Source organism: Limanda limanda, chromosome 20, assembly GCF_963576545.1.
Source record: "Limanda limanda chromosome 20, fLimLim1.1, whole genome shotgun sequence".
NCBI classification, from domain to species: domain Eukaryota; kingdom Metazoa; phylum Chordata; class Actinopteri; order Pleuronectiformes; family Pleuronectidae; genus Limanda; species Limanda limanda.
Window position 1 is genome coordinate 15,632,532 of NC_083655.1, and position 19,554 is coordinate 15,652,085.

General features: G+C 40.7%; 1 protein-coding gene across 1 annotated transcript in view; it reads left to right on the forward strand.

Annotated features, from left to right (window-relative positions):
* prkdc (protein kinase, DNA-activated, catalytic subunit) overlaps positions 1-19,554 on the forward strand; it is a 36,286-nt gene that overhangs the window by 8,028 nt on the left and 8,704 nt on the right. Inside the window, exons 22-71 of the mRNA XM_061093912.1 lie at positions 61-170; positions 692-779; positions 913-1,076; positions 1,218-1,370; positions 1,725-1,832; positions 2,412-2,638; positions 2,830-2,924; positions 3,214-3,316; positions 3,492-3,625; positions 3,761-3,991; positions 4,356-4,582; positions 4,661-4,869; positions 5,057-5,189; positions 5,396-5,554; positions 6,323-6,526; positions 6,606-6,794; positions 6,989-7,093; positions 7,215-7,382; positions 7,559-7,686; positions 7,881-8,088; positions 8,280-8,458; positions 8,550-8,718; positions 8,875-8,940; positions 9,021-9,084; positions 9,303-9,451; positions 9,642-9,782; positions 9,948-10,067; positions 10,175-10,318; positions 10,525-10,676; positions 11,225-11,356; positions 11,555-11,666; positions 11,862-11,983; positions 12,086-12,235; positions 12,480-12,653; positions 12,877-12,975; positions 13,113-13,323; positions 13,430-13,604; positions 13,783-13,983; positions 15,389-15,504; positions 15,619-15,750; positions 15,844-16,020; positions 16,417-16,625; positions 16,876-17,014; positions 17,120-17,308; positions 17,591-17,815; positions 17,961-18,069; positions 18,276-18,378; positions 18,476-18,638; positions 18,719-18,893; positions 19,359-19,552. Coding sequence (XP_060949895.1) covers positions 61-170; positions 692-779; positions 913-1,076; positions 1,218-1,370; positions 1,725-1,832; positions 2,412-2,638; positions 2,830-2,924; positions 3,214-3,316; positions 3,492-3,625; positions 3,761-3,991; positions 4,356-4,582; positions 4,661-4,869; positions 5,057-5,189; positions 5,396-5,554; positions 6,323-6,526; positions 6,606-6,794; positions 6,989-7,093; positions 7,215-7,382; positions 7,559-7,686; positions 7,881-8,088; positions 8,280-8,458; positions 8,550-8,718; positions 8,875-8,940; positions 9,021-9,084; positions 9,303-9,451; positions 9,642-9,782; positions 9,948-10,067; positions 10,175-10,318; positions 10,525-10,676; positions 11,225-11,356; positions 11,555-11,666; positions 11,862-11,983; positions 12,086-12,235; positions 12,480-12,653; positions 12,877-12,975; positions 13,113-13,323; positions 13,430-13,604; positions 13,783-13,983; positions 15,389-15,504; positions 15,619-15,750; positions 15,844-16,020; positions 16,417-16,625; positions 16,876-17,014; positions 17,120-17,308; positions 17,591-17,815; positions 17,961-18,069; positions 18,276-18,378; positions 18,476-18,638; positions 18,719-18,893; positions 19,359-19,552 — 7,634 coding nt within the window. The remainder of the gene's footprint in view (positions 1-60; positions 171-691; positions 780-912; positions 1,077-1,217; positions 1,371-1,724; positions 1,833-2,411; positions 2,639-2,829; positions 2,925-3,213; positions 3,317-3,491; positions 3,626-3,760; positions 3,992-4,355; positions 4,583-4,660; positions 4,870-5,056; positions 5,190-5,395; positions 5,555-6,322; positions 6,527-6,605; positions 6,795-6,988; positions 7,094-7,214; positions 7,383-7,558; positions 7,687-7,880; positions 8,089-8,279; positions 8,459-8,549; positions 8,719-8,874; positions 8,941-9,020; positions 9,085-9,302; positions 9,452-9,641; positions 9,783-9,947; positions 10,068-10,174; positions 10,319-10,524; positions 10,677-11,224; positions 11,357-11,554; positions 11,667-11,861; positions 11,984-12,085; positions 12,236-12,479; positions 12,654-12,876; positions 12,976-13,112; positions 13,324-13,429; positions 13,605-13,782; positions 13,984-15,388; positions 15,505-15,618; positions 15,751-15,843; positions 16,021-16,416; positions 16,626-16,875; positions 17,015-17,119; positions 17,309-17,590; positions 17,816-17,960; positions 18,070-18,275; positions 18,379-18,475; positions 18,639-18,718; positions 18,894-19,358; positions 19,553-19,554) is intronic.

Below are 19,554 nucleotides of genomic sequence, written 5' to 3' on the forward strand. Positions count from 1 at the left end.
GCTAAAGGGCTTTGATAGGCTGATGGGTCTAATGTCTGATTTGTGTGTTGTTGACTCCAGACAACGACGACAGCAACTGGGAGGTGATGTCTTCTTTGTCTTCAAGAAGTGACCGAGGATACAGCAAAGTGATGACAAGGCTTCTCAAGAAATCCAATCAGATCTCTACGGTAACAGAAAACATATCACAGTATTTTGGAAACTAGTTTTTGGTCCACTACTATTTTTTTTATTTTAAAGGATCAGTCTTGTTTTTAGGAGTAAGTTTAAATTTATTTTTTAATTTTTTATTTAAGTTAATTTAGTAAGGGCTCAACGGATGCAAAAACTGAAGCATAGGAGACCCAAGTGTTTGGCCAGCCTCAGACTTCAGCTTATCCAACATGAAATAAAATGATGTAAAGATAAATAAATAAATAAAACACTGCTTTAAGTCAAAGTAAATCTTTCAGATATTATTCATTGATCAGTTTGGTTGCAGATACTGTAACAATGATAATGTACTGTATTCACATAGGTCCATCAAGCACAGTAGAAACACCAATTTTTCTAATGACTGCATGGATTTACACAAAGCAGAAATGACTGGGTGGTTCCTGCAGGAGTCATTTCTTCAGGATTTGATCTTAGCGCAGTAGCCTTATGTTTGTGAGCACACTGTATTTTACATGTTACTTGTATCTGACTGCAGGAAGATGCTCCTCTTGTCATGGTGAGGCTGCGGGTGGTGAAATTGCTCGGCCACCTGGGAGGAGAGCTGAACAGGAACCTTGTGACCGGTGAGGACTAACACAGCTGTCCTCCTCATTACTTTGTACAATGACGTTTTGTGTGTTTGGTCCATGATGTTCCAATAACCCTTTGAAACACTGTCTGTTTTTGCTGACCCGATGTCTTTGCTTTGGCATTCAGTGGTCTCATCAGAGGAAATGATGAAGAAATTTGTGGCCTGGGACACGGAGAAAAGGCTGAGTTTTGCGGTGCCATTCACCGATATGAAGCCGCTTATCTACCTCGACCCATTTCTGCCTCGCATCAGTGAACTGGCTCTGTCCACGAGTGACAGACAAACCAAAGTATGTCATCTAAAATCAGACAGTTTCCACAGTCAGGCAGTTCACAAAATATATTTGATGCAAACATCTGATAGAGACTGACACGTCATGCAATAGAAGCAAGTGAATATTGTAATCCAGTCGGTCTGGTCTTTGACACAGGTAGTGGCGTGTGAGCTGCTCCACAGCTTGGTGGTCTACATGGTTGGGAAGAGTGCTCAGATGGTGGAGGGAAAGAATAGTTTGTCGCCAATGTACAAGCTCCACAAGAGGCTTTTTCCTGTGTTGCTGCGTCTGGCCTGTGATGTCGATCAGGTAGGTACCTTCATAGATATTTACTTCAGTTCACACAGGTGAGAACATGTCTTTCAACGTCATTGACCTTTATTTCTGATACTTAAAGTAATTTTTGTGATGACACGGACTTTACCATTTTCAATTTTGATGCAGTACTTTACCTGCTGTATGTTTATTTATATATAAACTGAAGTAATTGTTAGACATTCTTGTCGACATAGTAGCTTCATGTGTAAATAGTTGGTGCACGTTGTTTACAGTGCTAGTTAGTTCTCATTTTAGTTCCACACAAGCAAATTAATAAACACACAGGGGAAGATTCTGATGTGCCAAGGGTGAAGTAATGTCTCCATCTTTGTAAATTTCTTCCAGGTAACCAGGCAGCTCTTTGAACCTCTGGTCATGCAGCTGATTCACTGGTTCACTAACAACAAGAAGTTTGAAAGCCAAGACACAGTAGCTGTTCTGGAGTCCATACTGGTAAGACTTGTTTTAATAATTTAGGATCAACTTTCAAACATGAATGAAAGGTAAAATCTGTAACTTTCTCATCTTGATGTCTAAATACGACTGACCAGAAGAATGAAAATACTTTTTTAATCCAATTATAATTCCCATTTTTTACAATACATTTTTTTGATATTTGTGATTTTTAACTACATATGTTAGCCAGATGAAGGATTTTAGTTCTCGAACATATGCATCAGAGCAGAGCTCGCAGCCTAACAGCATCGGAGAATCACTGACTTTTAACACAAAGCTGCTTAATTCAGAGTTTTTACTGGATTTATTTAGTGGGTTTATTAGGAGACTTCTGTGGACAACTCGGCTCCCGATATAAACCTCCTTAACAAGGAGAACCGAAGGAATCCTAACTATGACAGAAATGACTGCAATAACTCTCATGATCTCACGCTCCTTCAGGACACCACCAAACTGTCTTTTGTTATTGTTTTGACTGAGAGACCCCTACTTTCTTTTCCACCATCTGAAGTATACATGTTGTTGGTTTTTTAACTGCCTTTTTCTGCTTCACCTGTTTGTTTGTCTTCTGCGCAGGATGGTGTTGTTGACCCCATGGACAGTACCCTGCGAGACTTCTGCGGCTGCTGCATTGAAGAGTTTGTCAAATGGTCAATCAAACAAACCACCCCCAGGCAGCAGGAGAAGAGCCCCACTAATATGAAGTCCCTGTTTAAGCGGATCTACAGCCTGGCACTCCACCCCAACGGGTTCAAAAGACTCGGTGCTGCTTTAGCATTCAACAGCATCTACAGAATTTTCAGGTACAATCCTGTTTTGTTACTTTGGATACTTAGTTTTCATCCAACCCAGACTTATTTGCCATTAATTCAATTCCTGCTGATATTTAGTGATTGGCTGATTTAGCTCAGGATCTTTAGAGAAATGGCTCCATATTACAAAGATGTGGTGTTCTAATGTATTATTCAGAGCTGCTGTCTCTCTGTCTCTGCAGGGAGGAAAAATCCTTAGTGGAGCAGTTTGTCTTCGAAGTTCTGGTCATATTCATCGAAAGTCTGGCTCTTGCACACTCAGATGAGCGCTCTATGGGTAACCATTTTTCCACTTCAGCTTTATAGATAAGTAGATTCAAAATCTTTGACAGATGGATTGATGTGATATATCTGAATTGTTTCTGTCAAAGTTTAACCTTCAAAATAAGCCCTTTCTTTGACAATGATATGTGCATTTCAAATCTGGTTTATTACATTTATACATTTTCCTGATGCTTTAATTGAGCTTCCATTGCAGTTAAAGGAAAGTTATGCAGTAATTGTTGACTAATTTTTAAATTAACAAATTAATTATGAAGCTGCTTCTGCCACTCCTCCATCCTCAGGTACACTGCAGCAGTGTAGAAGTGCCATCGACCATATCAAAAGAATCATCAAACAAAAGGCCCCCAGTCTCAATCAGCACAACGCTAAGAGACGTGTCCCAAGGTTGGTCCTCTGTGTACATGTATAACCAGTTTATCTGTTAACTTACATTATAACTTAGGCTTTATTACAAGATAGAATAGCTTAAAATTAAATCAAGTAGTCAGCACTGTTAATGATAAGACAAATAGATGTAAGATTTTCCCATCATTTTCCTCTTATTTCTCTCGTTTGCCAGGGGCTTCCCTCCTGATGAAAAGCTTCTTCTGTCAGATGTGGTATTATGGCTTCTGGAACAATGCGGCCGCCCTCAGGCTGAGTGTCGCCACAAATGCATGGAGCTTTTCTATGAGTTTGTTCCTCTCCTCCCAGGTGAGCAACCCTGCACAGTGCTACATCATGAAAAGAAAACCAATATCACCATAGATGTGATTATAGGATAAAGAACACTGTCATCGATCCTGCTATACTGAATTTACATTTGACTTTGTTAATGTCTGAACTCAGCAAAGCCGTCTCCATCTCAGTGGCTGGATGGCATGTTAAAGGATCACGGCGTAAGCTTCCTGATCCTGCGGTTCGAGGGTGGAGGGCTCCTCTCCCAGCCCACCCTGAGGGACCTGACGGGCCCTTTCAGCGTCAGAGCCACGCTGCAGTGGATGGACCTGCTGCTAGCTTCCCTGGACTGCTACAACACCTTCATCAACTTACACATCATCAAGCTTCAACACATGCTTAGTAAGTCCTGTTTGTGCATTACGTCATATTTTATACTCTTAACTTACTTTTAGCTACTTTTAAATTGAATCAGGTTGAACCAAATTGCATACACTCTTAAATATGCCAGATTTTTTTCCGCAAGATCTTGAAATATTCTTTGGAAATCAGTGAAATGTGGAAAAAATTTTGTGGAAAGCCATCCCGTTTTGATATTGATATTTGCTGTTGCTAGCAATAAATTACATACTTTTTAATCTTTAACATATTATTTTCTTGCTTGTCTTGTAAATGTGAGTGTATTCTTTAATTGTCTTGTTCTTTTGATGCCATGTTGGCCGTGCTGTGATCTCTATAAATGTTTCTTTTTCACCTCATTTCCAAGGCTCCAAAGACGAATCGAGTTTTCTGAAAGCAACAAATTTCTTTTTGAGTGAGCTGGCAACCCATGATCTGGCGGCAGCAGAGAGCTGTTTCCCACATGGCGGGAGGAGCGCTCATTTCAGCCCGAGAGAGGTTGACCAGTACAACTACAGCAAGGGCACCATCATTGTTCGCCTGCTGGAGTTTGCAACAATGATTCTTGTAAAAGGAGACCAAGAGTTTTGGAAGGTATTTGTTTAAGATGCTCAGACTTCCTCAATCAAAAAAAACAAATTATTTGCTCACTATTTCCTTTTACATTCACAGTTTCTGGAGCAAGATTTATTTTGCAAAGTATTTTTTGAGTTGACTGCGCTGGTGGTGTGTGAGCCATCTGCTGTTGGCTTTAACATGGCCGATGTGGAAGTAATGAAGAACCTACCAGAAGTGTGTGTTCCTCTGCTGAAGGCCCTGCTGAAGTCAACGTACCGCACCCGTCTTGAAACCAGCTTGCGGACAAAGATCTCACGTACAAGGTCTGTAAATCGCCTTTCATTGCTATCACTTTGAGTGAATAAAACCCCTCATATTTGTTGTCTTCTACTGAGACATTACACTTGATCATATTCTCTGAAACCTCCATCATCATGGATACTTCTGCCATTATTGACAGCGCTCATCAGTTTTTCCTCTCCTTCAAACTTTCTTTAATGATCTCTATAGTGTGGAGGAGTTGTGCGCTGTGGACCTCTACCATTTAGGCACTCGGAGCCTCCATGGCCAGATGGAAATGCTTCTGTCTTCCTGTAAGCAAATCCACAAAGCCGGCTTCCTGAGCTCCATCCTGCACAGTGAGGTATTTATCCTTGAGTAACCCCACAATAAGATGAATATTTGTCTTACATTTTATGCTGTCCAAATGTATCATGTCATTCAGTTCTCGTGACCATTGAAAGTATTGACCTAAAGCTATGTTTTTGACTTGTGTACTGGTGGAATATATTAGTATTTGTTCTGTTCAAGTAGCCGCCACACGTTTATGTGTGTTTGTCATTCTTAAAGGATCCAGCCTATGCCAAGTCTCTTGGGTCCCGACTTCTGATGACGGTGTATAAAGGCATAGCACCAGGTGAGGAGAGGAAGGCCCTTCCATCCATGGACATAACCACCAGAAGGGTAGCAGATGGTCTGCTTCAGCTCTCCTTCTCTCTCAGTGAACAGGTCAGTGCTTCCACTCTTTGCTTAGGTTTGATAAAATCTGCTGTTGACTGACTATTGACAGATTACCAATGTAGGAGAGAGTATTAGGGCCATATGAAAAAATAAATGAGATTTTATAATGTAGTTTGATTTTCAAAAGCCATATTATAAGATTGAAGATGTAATTAAATGAGGGAAAAATATATAATATTAGAATACAAAAATAAGTAAATAAGCAGCAAGGATAACTCATGCTCACCATTGTTTCTTGATAAATTACAAAACCTCTTTGAATATCACACATATCTAATCAACGATAACCTCACAGTCGACCACTACCCAATATGTGACAAAAGTAACCCCTTCCTCCAAGTCTGAGTGGTTCTTTCTCCGGAGTAAACACAGTTTCTTGAACACTCCTCCTGACACTTATGATAATGTGGTGCTGGTTAGCCAATATATTTTGTTATTTGTGAAACCTATACTAAAGTATAACTTAGCAAGGTGCTCCACATCATAAATTATTATTGGTTATTATTTTAACACAGGCAACAGGCTGATCATCTCATATTAATCCTCTGAGAATATACACACTGCCTAAATTATTGTCATAATATTATGACTTAATTCTCATAATCTCAGATTTCTTCCTTTAAGTTGCTCTAATACTGTCATACAAATGCATAGTTTGCAAAACATAAAAACAACATAGACCTCTGCATAAAGTCCAAGAACCACCAGTGTTTCACTCTTTGCTGACTCATGTTGTACATTATTCATTCCCTGCAGAGTGAGCAGCTGGTGGACTTGCTGTTGAACACCATCATGCTCTCTGTTCCAATATCTGGAGGCCACAGCAGTAGCTTCCTGAGCTTCTCACATGGCGAGTACTTCTACAGCCTCTTCCAAATGACCATCAACGCCGAGCTGCTGAGAAGCCGCGATGCCACAGTTCCACGCCTAATGAGAGCTTCCTCCCAAAATCCCGGCATGGTAGCTCTTCCTCATCTTATCTCACACGTTTAAATTGGTTTCAGTCAGTGTTTGATGACTGGTTTTCTTATTTCCTCAGGTGAGTGTGTTGCTGAATGGCATGCTGGACCACAGCTTTGGAGAGCGCTCTGTGAGGAAGACTCTGGGAAAGCAGCTGGTGGAAGAGGTGCTCAGAAGGTGGAGCAGTCTGCAGCCATGGTGGGAAGGACAGTCTTCCACTCCAGAAAGCAAAACCGCTACTCTCTTACTGCTCTCCAAGCTCCTACAGGTATGATGAAGAGGAAGTTACTACTGTATGACCTCAAGCAAAACAAAGCCTCCTTGTAAAGGAATGAATGAACACACTTGAGTCATAAACATAAGAATCAACATTATTTTTAAAAAACAATAAAATGCAAGCTTGCCCACTGTTTGTCATAATTAGTTTTAATAATTAAATGTTTTTTGTTTTTTTTACATCAGATTGACTCGTCGGTCTGCTCCAATATAAACCATGAAGCATTCAGACCCGTGTTTTCTACTTTCACGGTGCTGCTGGTTGACATGAATCTGCAACTGAATCTCAAGGTAACTGGGAGGGTACAGTAGGGTAAAGTATATTAGATCACTTCAATTAGCTGAACAATTTTAAGTAAGTAGAAAATATGAAACAATACGCTTTTTTATTTGGATGTCTGTGTCTGTTCAGAGTCAGGCCCTGTTGGTGTTGCCCTTCTTCATAACCCTCCCGGAGGAGCCGCTGGATGAACTGCAGAAAGCCCTTGACGCCTTAGTGGTGTCGCACTTCCCCATGCAGTCCGATGAGTTTGCTAAAGGCTCGCTCCACCGCAACAACTACATGGACTGTATTCGAAAGGTGAAATGTGATACAGCTTCACCACAGGCAGACACCATTCAATTTTAGTAACGTATAGAGTCAGCATTAGAGATAATGTGTAAAGACAGGTGAAGACCAAACTCTCTTTGATTCAACATGATTTGGCGTTTATAATTTTGCATGAAGATAACAAACTTAAAATATCTGCCTTGTAGTTGCTGGATGCCCTGGAGCTTTCTCAGAGTCCACTCCTGCTCAAACTGATGTCAGGGATTCTGTGTCGAGACAGAAAACACATCATGGAGGAGCAATTCCAAACCTGTTTCATAAGACTTGCAAAGCGGTAAGTGAAGCCTTCACTTCACAGCTATTTTTCATTCGTGTAAGTTTGTTAGTCACATTTAGGAATTGATGGGTTGACCATCATAAAGTTATCACGGTTATCAAGTGCAGTTGTAGAGGTCCATATACAATATAGATTGTATAAAGATGGACAACGCTGACAATTTAACTTGGTGTATTGCGGTGTTTGATTAGATCCAGCAGTGAGCGGCAGCTGCAGCTGCTCTGTGCAGTGTATGGGGTGGTCCAGCTGGGGGATGTGCCGGTGAGCTCCATGCTGCAGGCCATGATGGAGAGGGTTGTGCTGCCTCTGGCCTCTGACTGCAGCACCAAAGCCCTGACCGACTTCTTTGTGGCAAATATCTGTGACATGATTGCTTTTCTGCTCAGTCGCTTCACCAAGGTTTGCTCCCATATTCAAGGATTTATTTGAAGAGATAAAGATAATTATTAATAACATATAAAACAGATAATCCATATTAATCCATTTGCTTTACTCTGGTAACTATGAAATTATTGCTGTCCTTGTCCTACATTTCTGCTATTAATCTGTTGTTGTTTTCAATAATAAGCTAATTTATGTAATAATTTCAGATAACTGAATCAACATTTGAGATCCAGTTGCTGAAAAAGATCGGCTATTACAAGCTGATGGAGCTACTGTATTGTCGGCTTCCCAAAGAAGAGGTTTACTCCAAGGAATCCCGCATAAATCAAGCGTACTGTGGCTCGGACAAAACCGAGGGGAATGAGTTGTCCAAGACACTGATCAAGTACGACTCCTGGCTACTTGAAATACTAGAAGTGACACGACTGTGATGTAAAATGAATAATGGCTCTTGTATTTTATAAATTTCACAATAGGTCATGTTTTGAAGCTTTCACTGAAAACATGGCCGGAGAGGCTCAGCTCCTTGAACTCAGGCGACAGCATCACTGTGCTGCGTACAACTGTGCCATCGCCGTCATCAGCTGCAGCTTCAGTGAGGCCAAGTTCTACCAGGGCTTCCTCTTCAGTGAGAAACTGGAGAAGGTACAGACAATTTGTTTCGAACTCACTTCAATCTGAATCTATCCAATCAATCTTATCCTTCATCTTTTAGAATGACTTTCATGTTTTCTCACCAGTGGAAACAGATCGATGGATTAATAACTCACCATTTTTCTTTGTTTTTCTTGTCTTGCACAGAATCAGTTCATTCTGGAAAATATCATTGATGTTGAAAGGACCTATAACTTTCCAGTTGAAATAGAGGTAGGTTTTATGGGTCTGTCTAAGAGTTGTCTTTGAGTTCCAGACATGGTTTATTCATTTGCTGTTTTTTATCAATGTAGGTCCCGCTTGAGAGAAAAAAGAAATACATCATGATTCGAAAAGAAGTGGGCGACGAGAATGGAGGTATGAACTATGAGTTTGGTGGTCTTTGGCACACAGCACATGACATTTTTACTTTACAGCATGCTCTGACCCAACCCCACATTGTGCAGAGTGAAGGAAATAAGATGTGATCGGTCTGACTTAGAGAGGAGGACACAAAGATTGAACTGCAGTGACTCACACCAGCATTTTTTTGTTGTTGATGTGCGCTTGTCTTTTTAATGTCGTTGTTTCCATAGAAGCACCAGTTTACCTGTCCTCCCAGTCTTACATGGCCGACAGCAGCTTGAGTGAGGAGATGAGTCAGTTTGATTTCTCCACCGGTGTCCAAAGCTTTTCCTTCAGCTCTCAAAACCCAGAAGGACAAAGACGAACCGTGGCAAAAAGAGTTAGTCACATGATTTTTAATGCATATTTACACCCACACTTAATACCTGCAGTTACTTACTCTATGTGCTGCACATGATGTATATATCTTAGTGTGTTAATTTCATTTTGTCGTATTCATATATGCTCCCCACTGTGCAACGACAATGAAGTTATATGTTATGAAGCTATAATCTAATCCAAAAATGAAGGAGCCAGAGGAAACAAATCCTTCCCAGGATGCAATGGTGGATCTAGAAATGGATGAGCTGAATCAGCATGAATGCATGGCAACCATGACTGGTCTTATTGGACACATGCAAAGGAACAACATCACTCCCAAAGTTGAACAGGTCAGTGGTACTGAAAAAGGGCAAAGCAGGTTTTTGAAATTTCTTTTTGTTGAAAAAAAACAAATAAGATCACATGGAATATTTTCTGTCATCAAAATGATCATCTATAAATATGAATGTTGACTGTTCTATGTTCACAATGTTTTTTCTTTGTTTATTAAACAGGGAAACATGTTGAGTGAACTTCCTCCATGGATGAAATTTCTACATGGAAAACTTGCAAATCCAGCAACACCTCTAAATATCAGACTCTTCATCTCAAAGCTGCTCATCAACACAGAGGAGGTGAATGATTTAATATGCTCTCTGAGACTTTACAGTTAAAAAAAAATATATATGATGATACCATGTCTACCATGTACATTCATTTTTTGGACTTTGCGTCTCCTCAGGTGTTTCGACCATATGCCAAGCACTGGTTGGGGCCGCTCCTGCAGCTCGTTGTCTCTGGAAATAATGGAGGAAATGGGATCCATTTCATGGTGGTGGATATCGTGGTCACAGTGCTCTCTTGGACAAGTCTGACCAGTCCCAAGGTTGTAAAAGTGTTTTCCTTACCTACGTTCACATTCCAACATATGCGAACAAATCCACTGCACCTTAGTTAATTCTAATTGAAAAATCTATCTGTGGCACATTGTTTGGAGAATAAGCCATTTTCTTTTTAATTCTGGCATTTTATTACCGTATGAAATGACCAATTATCACCAGTGGACGATCATAACAGTACGGTGTGTATCAGGGTAATCCCAGAGATGAGGTGCTTGCAAACCGACTGTTGGAGTTCCTGATGAAGCACAGCTTTCACACCAAGAGGGCTGTTTTCCGACACAACCTGGAGATCATTCGCACTCTGGTAGAGTGCTGGAAGGACTGTCTTCATGTGCCATACAGGTAATACTCTCAATGACACGTATTGTATTGAGGCAAACGAGTGGTACTAGTTCACTTTAATGTCATTGTGTGTTGTCATTGTGTAACTCTGGAAGAGAAAATAGACAAGATTGGATGCATCTTTGCCGGTCTACACAGTCTACTCACTACTTCTGCTGTGTTACCCTGTTCCTAGTCCAGTGTTGCCAGCTATTTTCAATGAAAAGTATTTAAAACATGGATAGATAATAAATACATATAAATGCATGTTTTAAAAGTATTTAAAAAAAAAAAAAAAGGCCTTCTGACAAATCCCCAAGACAATCTGATGGAAGAAGTAGAACTTCTGTTTTCAGTTTTAATTGTGTGTCATCCCTTAGGAAAAACAAGAAAAAATAATCCTGTCTTTAAATGTTTTTGGACATTTCAGCCTCCACCTTTAAGTCAATCTAAGGAGGGGGCAGAGTTTGAAAATGATGATGATTCTTCATTTTGTATCATTCATAATTAAATATTTTTCTTTACAAAGTGGAAATGAACCAACCCATGGCTCTCTCTCTTCTTACTAGTCTGATATTCGAGCGATTTCGCGGCACCGACTCAAACAGCAAAGACAACTCGGTTGGACTTCAGCTGCTGGGAATCATCCTTGCCAACAACCTTCCTGCTTACGATGCCGCGTGTGGAATTGAGTTTGAGAGGTAAAATACACAGGGCAGCTAAATGGCAGCATGTGGTCCAATGTGAATCCCTAATTTCCCTTTTTATTACAAATTATTTTGTCACTTTTTAAAGTTGCAAGCTGCAGCTTTAGGTAACGGCCATCAATCGAAATGGAGAGTGGCAGTAAATCCATACATTTATGCTAAATCATTTATGGTTGCTTTTTTTTCCTACAGGTACATGCAGTCTCTCACCAACAACTTGTCCTTTGTACGGTACAAAGAAGTCTACTCTGCTGCTGCTGAAATTATCGGCCTTGTCCTGAAGAATACAACCGAAATGGACAATGTATGAGCTTAGTTTCTTTTTTTTTCTTTTTCTATCGAATGATGACTCAAAACAACTTACATACTAGAAAAGATCTAACTGGGAAAATAATTTGAAGTGTTATTTTCTTATATTTGTTTTTTTCAATTCATTACATTTATAACATGAATGTCACAACCTGACAACATTTTCTCTTTGTTCTGATTCTCATTTCAGCAACATCAAATCATCAGTCTTGCTGCAACTAAGATAAAAAATCTGAGAAGAACAGACAAGGAGGACAAGTTCATTATTTGTTTGAACAAAGTGTCAAAGCATTTTCCCCCATTTATGGATGGGTGAGTTTGTATTCCGACTGTATAATATGAATCATGTTCGTCATTTAATGTATATTTAATTTTGTCCCTGCCAGAGGCTTAAACAAAGGCTTTACCTTTCAGGTTTGTCAGTTGTGTGTTCGTCCTGCTGCCAAAGTTCCACGGCATCTTAAAGACAGACTGTTTGGAGTGTGTGCTGAGCCGAGCTGACGTGATCCCAGACATATTTCTGCAGCTAAAAACCACAGGCTTCATTCAGATGATGGGTCACAGGTAGGTCCTGACTCCTGACCACACTCTACAATCTACATTTTCGGCAGGTTTTTTTAGTCTATGAACTGATGAAACCTGTCAGCCTATACAATGCCCTTGTTTTACATAGACATGCTTGGATGCACACGGTCCCAAGGGTTTACGCTCCCCTCTTTAGCCTTTGAACACCAAATGTAAATGAATAATTCAATATTAATGTTTATCATGCTAAATCGTGTTTCTGGTGTTGCTGTTGTTCTCTCAGGGATGAAGCAAGACAGAGAATATGTCTGGATATCATCCACAAGATTATTGGCCTGCTGGCTCCAGTTCAGCTTCAGGAGTTCCTGGGAGCTGTGATGGCTTTTGTCTCTCATCCATCACCAGTGTGCAGAGAGAGGATGTACGATATCCTCATGTGGATCCAGGACAACTACAGGTCGGGACTTCATATCGCATATCCTGCTGTTATGAACATCATCTATACGTTGATGTAAAAGTGCAAACTAGCAAGAAAGACTAGGAAATGGTGCAAATTCTCCTGCAAAATGGCATCACAATTTGGCTTCAGCTATTTATTACATTGCTTTTTATGTGTTGTAATAGATGTAAAGTTGCTGAAAGTCTACATTTAATGTTGCACTGTATCTGTATTCTTCCAGTGATGCAGAGAGCATGGAAGACAACATCTCAGTCGAGGTTTTGAATGCAGCCAAAGAAACACTACTTCAGGGACTGTCTGATGAAAACCAAGGCCTTCAGTAAGAAACCACTTCACCTTCTATTATGCTTTATTCACTGTCACTGTCTTCATCTTATGTTATCCTTTCTTATAATGTGCAGGGAAGTGTGATCCCCATGAATCACAATATAATATCGCTGACTGTTTTGTTTTCAGGCTTTATGTTCAGAACTTCTGGAGTCAGGAGAAGCGCCTTCCCACTGCGACCCTTGAACGAATGTTGACGGTCCTTCGCTCCCTGTACTCGTGTCAAATAGAGAGGTGTTTCTTAAGCTTGGTGACCAATCTGCTGCTGGAAATGACTAGCCAGAGTCCTGACTTCCAACGAAACATGTTTGAGTATCCTCTGTCAGAGTGCACCTTCCAGGTAGGCAGCATTTATTCCTCCCTTCCTCTCTGGGTCAGTTTAAATGATCAAAATGATGAACTTGATGTGTTGATTATGTTTTTCCATATTTTGTTTTTTTTCCTAGGACTATGTGATTGATTCCAAGTGGCGCTTCAGGAGCACGGTGATGACTCCTATGTTTGTCGCAACCCAAAGCACTCAAAGCACACAGAGTGTGGCAGCATCGCAGGCCGTAGCCATGAAGGGGAAGCTCAGAGCCACTCAGACGACACTGGAGTTCAGCCAAACCCAAACAGCAGGTGCCACTCTAATTACATATCCCAATATTAGAGCAGCAGGGTAAAAAATGTATTAAGAACTCCACAGGACATTTCTGTACATGCACCTTTTTTCTTGTATCATGTATAAACCTATTCCATTTGAAAGAGTATGCTATTTGATTTTAACTGCTAAATCTTGTTGTCTTTTCTCCTCCAGGTCGACGCACAGCATATAATTGGCTGACAGGCAGCAGTGTGGATACTATGGCAGAGTACACATTGGGCTCTGAATCTCTGTCGTCACTGATGGTGTTTAAGAAAGCAGAGAGGGAAACTCCTGCAAGACGACCAGTAGGGGAAGGATTCGGGCTGAAGCGCCTTGCTGCACCAAGCGATGAGGTGGACAGTCGGACTAGAGGTTAGTCTCTGAGAAACTGCACACTCATGTTTCAAGGGAAAAATATTTGATGGGACCTTTCTGGTAACTAGTCCAATGCTTAATAGTGAAATATATTTGTGAAAATGTCTAATTTAACAGGTTACCCAAATAAGCATATAAGCTGCTTTCGCACATGCACTGAACTCCGGTGAATTCCCTGAAATTTCCTGGAGAGGCTGTTGGAGAGGGGATGTCAGTTGCTCTGGACATTTTCTGGAACTTTTCCTGCCAACCTGCCAGTTGATCATGTTCTTAACAGCACAATATATATTAAACTGGAAGAATACATATATCTCTTTTTAAGACATTTGAGAGCTTTTCACATCATGTCCTGCCTCCTGCATGCACAACCCTGGCATCACCCCTAGCTTGAATGTTTTTCTGTTGTTGTGAACATGTTTGACCCGCACAATCTCTTGTTGCATTCTTCATATGTGAGAGTCAAACTCCAGAATATCTCCTCACCCAACTTTCCAGACAGTTTCCAGAGTTCATGTCTTAAAATAGCTTTACCGTAATGATCTGTTTTGGAGACTTAATTTCTTTGGACTACCACTAGGGTTGGAAAATTCCGGGAATATTCAATGTTCGAAACTTTCCATGGGAATAAACGGGAATTAACGGGAATAAACTGGAAATGTTGTGGGTAATTTATACTAACTGTATTTACCTTGTCATATACAGACGTAAATATAAACATTTTGTTTTGTCATAGGCTGATTTGAGCCCTGAGGAAACTTTGGGCACTTGACTATATGCTTCTGCATCTTTGTGTCATTCTTAACATAGATCTTTGCACAGTATTTGCAAATGTACACAGCCTTCCCTTTACATTGGATGGGGTGAAATGTCTCCACACATGAGATAGTGCACGTGACATTGTTCTGTAGAATAAGATGAGAAAAAAGTTTGTAAAAAAAACACTAATGCAATGCCAGAGATATAAATAGTTAGCCAAACAATTGGAATCGTCTGTAAAAATATTTTACAATTGATGGATAAATGAATGGAATAGGCTAAATCCTCAATCAGCATGCTAATGTGTTTTCCCCAGTAATATCATCAAAACTTACCTGACTAGTCCTGCACACTACAGCAGGCCTCCATAGCCCTGCTGTAGTGTGCAGGATGCTGGGAATTATCTGTGCATGTGATGGAAGAATGCACAGTGGAGGGTTGAAATTCAACGTGCAGTGTGTGCTGGATTCCATACATCTTTAAAATAGAGTTTTGAATGATGTTTTTATTGCTCAGCTTTAAATTTGAGTAGTTTTTTTTTTTTTTTTTAATTCCCGAGCTTAACTTTCCGCCCCTTTGCAACCCTAACTACCACTGATGCTTTGTTAATGCCTTGTTAATACTTTCTTTGTCTTCATGTCAACAGCAAACAATGAGCAGCGCAATAACATCCTAAGATTGAGACGCAGATTTCTAAAGGATCAGGAGAAAGTCAGCCTCAGTTACGCGCATAAAGAGATCAGACAACAGAGGCAGAAAAAGGTATCACACAGACTAACAATGTACAGTACCAATCTTGTTGGAGGGCAGCTTAAAAACCGTGTCTTGATTGAATTGTCTACTCCAGTGCTTCAACAATCAGTGTTGTTTCCCCAGGAACAAAAGGCTGACCAAAGGCTGAGAAAAGAGGCTCAGGTGACTCTCTATCGTAACTACAGAGTGGGGGACTTCCCAGACATCCAGATCCCATTCAGCAGCCTCATCACCCCCTTACAAGCACTCGCCCAGGTAAGGCGACCGCCTCTGCTTTCTGCATCCTACACTTCTAGGGCCAAGGTTGTACATATGACTTATGTTTTTCTCTCTGCATGTGTCCCTTAGAGAGACCCAATTTTAGCCAAACAGCTCTTCAGCTCCCTGTTTGCTGGTGTCCTCCAAGAAATGGACAAGGACAAACCAGGGGAGAGTGGGAGGATTAAAGAAGAGCTGCGGTGCAACATGAACACTTTCTTGAGCAAGAGCACGCTCTGCTTCCCTCCGTTTATAGCATGTGTGCAGGTACAAACCCAAAGCATTGTTGATTATGCTACAAAAGTCATGGATCTGAATTTACCATAGCATTTATTGTTGTGTCAAAATGAGAGTATTTAATTACGTCTATATTTTTTGATATTTACATTTATGACGCCTCTCTATTCTGTATATATATTTTCTATATCATACCATCAGTAGTTAAATTTGTCGTTTTGCATTTATAGAAAAACATATGGCTTGCATACTCATAATGACAATATTTAGTCCAGCTATATTGTAGTTTACCTCTACAGGCACTTAATACAATTTGCCATCTAAATTATCCATATCCTGTAGAGCCTGGGTTATTTATTATAGCTTGATTATTAAAGTCAACCTCAAAACTATAAATATAGAATAATCTGACCATTGTTTATTTAGGAAATGTGCTATCAGCATAAGGAGCTGCAGCAGCTCGACCCAGCAGCCATCAGCTCCACGTGCCTGGTGAGCCTCCAGCAGCCGTCGGGCATCCTGCTGCTGGAGGACAGCCTGTTGCACGCAGGCGTCCAGGACGAACCTCCAGCCAAACGGTCACGAGGACGCAGGGAAATCCCCCCAGACACCAACAAATGGATCCACCTTGCAAAGTTTGACAGTGCTAGTTCTACTTTTGGCTTGTAGATGAATGTTAGAGACTATATGCTGTTGGTCAGTTTGTCTATTTTATGGGTGCAATATAAAAGAAAACACAATGTAAAATACAAGAAAATTGTAACATAACAGACTAACATGAAATAATATGCTATGATGTAGATCCTGTACTTGGATAGCTCCATTACAAATACATGCCAGTCACTTGTGGATAATTGTAATTGCTTTTGTTAATGTGATATTTAGGCTTTACAGGTCTTTGGAGGATTATGATGTTGTGCGCAGCATCTTTGGTGGTAAAGTTGGGACCAAGTCAATCACCTGTGCTGCGCTTCAAGCTGAAGCAAACACTGACTTTGCAGAAGCTGTGAAGCTTTACAATGAGGTACACAAGTCATCGCTAGCTGTGTGTAAAGCTATGCAGTGTTAAGTTTCAGTCATTCAAGCTGGATAGAATGAAAAGAGTGAAAACTGTCCTCTACACTGACAGGCCCTCAACACTGAGGATTGGATCAACGGTGAGCCCACCGACTCGGAGAAGGACTTCTGGGATGTGGCAGCGATGGAGGCCTACAGTCATTTGACTGAGTGGAAGTCTCTGCAGTACTGCTCCACAGTGTCCATAGATGAAAGCTCCCCACCCGACCTGGAAAAGATGTGGTCAGAGCCCCTCTACCAGGTGACAGTTCTCATGTAGCAGGGTGGGCAGACAACCCACAGGGTTTAATTCTGGTTTTGCCACCACTGCATTCTTCCTCATGCTGAAAGTGCAGAGATGGCTTGAAATGGAAACACATATTTTGTTATCTCAGCTTTCCTTTGTATTGTAACTTTATCGATGTATGGTATTTGAACTTAAACTTAGCATTGTAAGTAAAGAAGTCCTATAACTTCTTTAATGTTAGTATCAAGGAACTGCAGTTGATTTTGAACTTCCTTCTGTTTTTTTTTATTGTGCCAGGACATGTACCTGCAGCACATGATCCGCAGCATGCTCAAGCAGCTGCAGAAGGGCGAGAGAGACCAAACACTTCTCAGCTTCGTGGACAAAGCCATGAAGGTGGAGGAGCGTAAGAAGCTCCTGGAGAGTCATTTCAGCCAGGAGCTCAGCTTGCTCTACATCCTGCAGGAGGACTTTGACCGCGCCAAATACTACACCAACTACGCCATGCAGCTCTTCGTCGAGGTCAGCTGTCAGACATTATTTTTGGCAATGACCTGCTAAAATCATTATATATTGATTCTTACTTTAAAGGCTAAAAGTTTATGTGTTAGGGTTAGGGGTCAGAAACTGGACTACAGTGTGTATTCATTCTCTTTCCATCACACAGAGTTACTCCAGTGTGGACTCACTGCTGACTCAGAGTCGACTGACCATCCTGCAGTCAGTGCAGGCCTTAACTGAGATCCAGGACTTCCTTTTCTTCATTTCAGGACAGGGTGCGTGTGTGCATTCTTAAAAACTCTATCAACAATCAATATCTAAATAAAATGAACAGTTGAAGTAGATGTTTCCTATCTGGCACTTAATCTCTAAAACAAAATTCATAGAATGCAGAATTATTTTTCTGCAACTATCTTAGTTATACTTTGAATGAAAAAATGTTTGTCCCACTCTCAATCTATTATTGTATTTCATTCATTAGTGTCAGTAAGCGGCCTCAAACGGCTCATCAGATTATGGACTGAGCGGTATCCTGACCCTAAAGTAGATCCAGTGAACGTATGGGACGATATCATAACATCACGGTAAGAGAAACAGGTTTTTAACATTTTGCCTACAAATCTTTTAAATTGAGGAATTACAAAACGTGACACGGACTTATGTTTAATGTCCACGATTCAGATGCTTCTTCTTGGACAAGATCAGGGAAAAGTTGAGAGGCAACGCCCCCAGCGACAGCATGGAGGTGGATGGTTCAGAGGACCCATTGGGGGACATCGACACTTTAGTAAATGACTGCAAGTTCAACATGAAGCTACACATGGCCAATAGTGCACGGAAACAGGTGAATATTTTTCATTTTTAAACTATCAAACATTACTTGTTTAACATCAAGCTTATTTTGAATCACTTATATTGTTTCAGAATAACTTCCCCGTCGCTACCAAGATGTTGAAGGAACTTCACAGAGAAGCCAAAACTAAGAGAAGCTTGTTGATACCGTGGGTCCACAGTTTTAGCCAATACAGCCATAAACGCAGCCAGACTCAGGGTCCCGTTGAGCAAATCATCACCGTGCTGAAGACTATCCCATTACTGGGTAAGAAAAGAAAAATAACCCCTGTACTTGATTAAATAACAGAGAAGTTCAGATGTCTATAAACACGATTTAAGTATATTTGCAACTCATAATCAATTTTGACAGCCGACTCACTTGATTTCATGATGTGTAACAAACTAAAAGCTGCCCTTTCAGTTTTAGTCACCAATACACATTGTGAGTATACTTAAGTGCATCTAAGACATTTCCGAATACATTTTTTGATTTTAAATTCTATATCCAAGATTGCTGATGCAGGCTGGTCAGTGGTTTACCAGTGGTTTATATCTTGTGATGAATCATCAAGTTTACTCTTGATTGTTGATGAGGAAACATGTCCTCTTATATCCTGGAGATGGTTCTTAACTTCTTGGTTTTTCTTCATGCAAATCATTTTCTGCTCCTCCATAACACTTGTTCCGAAGGTGTTTTTAGCTCAGTCTTGTTTCCATGTCAACTTTGCAGAGGACCTTCGGCCTGACTGTGAGAACACCACAGCTAAAGTATACAGAAATCAAAAGATGCTCCAGGGTACCTCCTTCCACATTCTGGCTACAGCTGTAAGCAAGAGCCCCTCGGTCCTGGAAACTACTGAACCTGACAAAGCAGAGAGAGTCGTCAGGCTTTCTGGAGCTGCTTGGCCAGTTGAAGATCCAAAGGT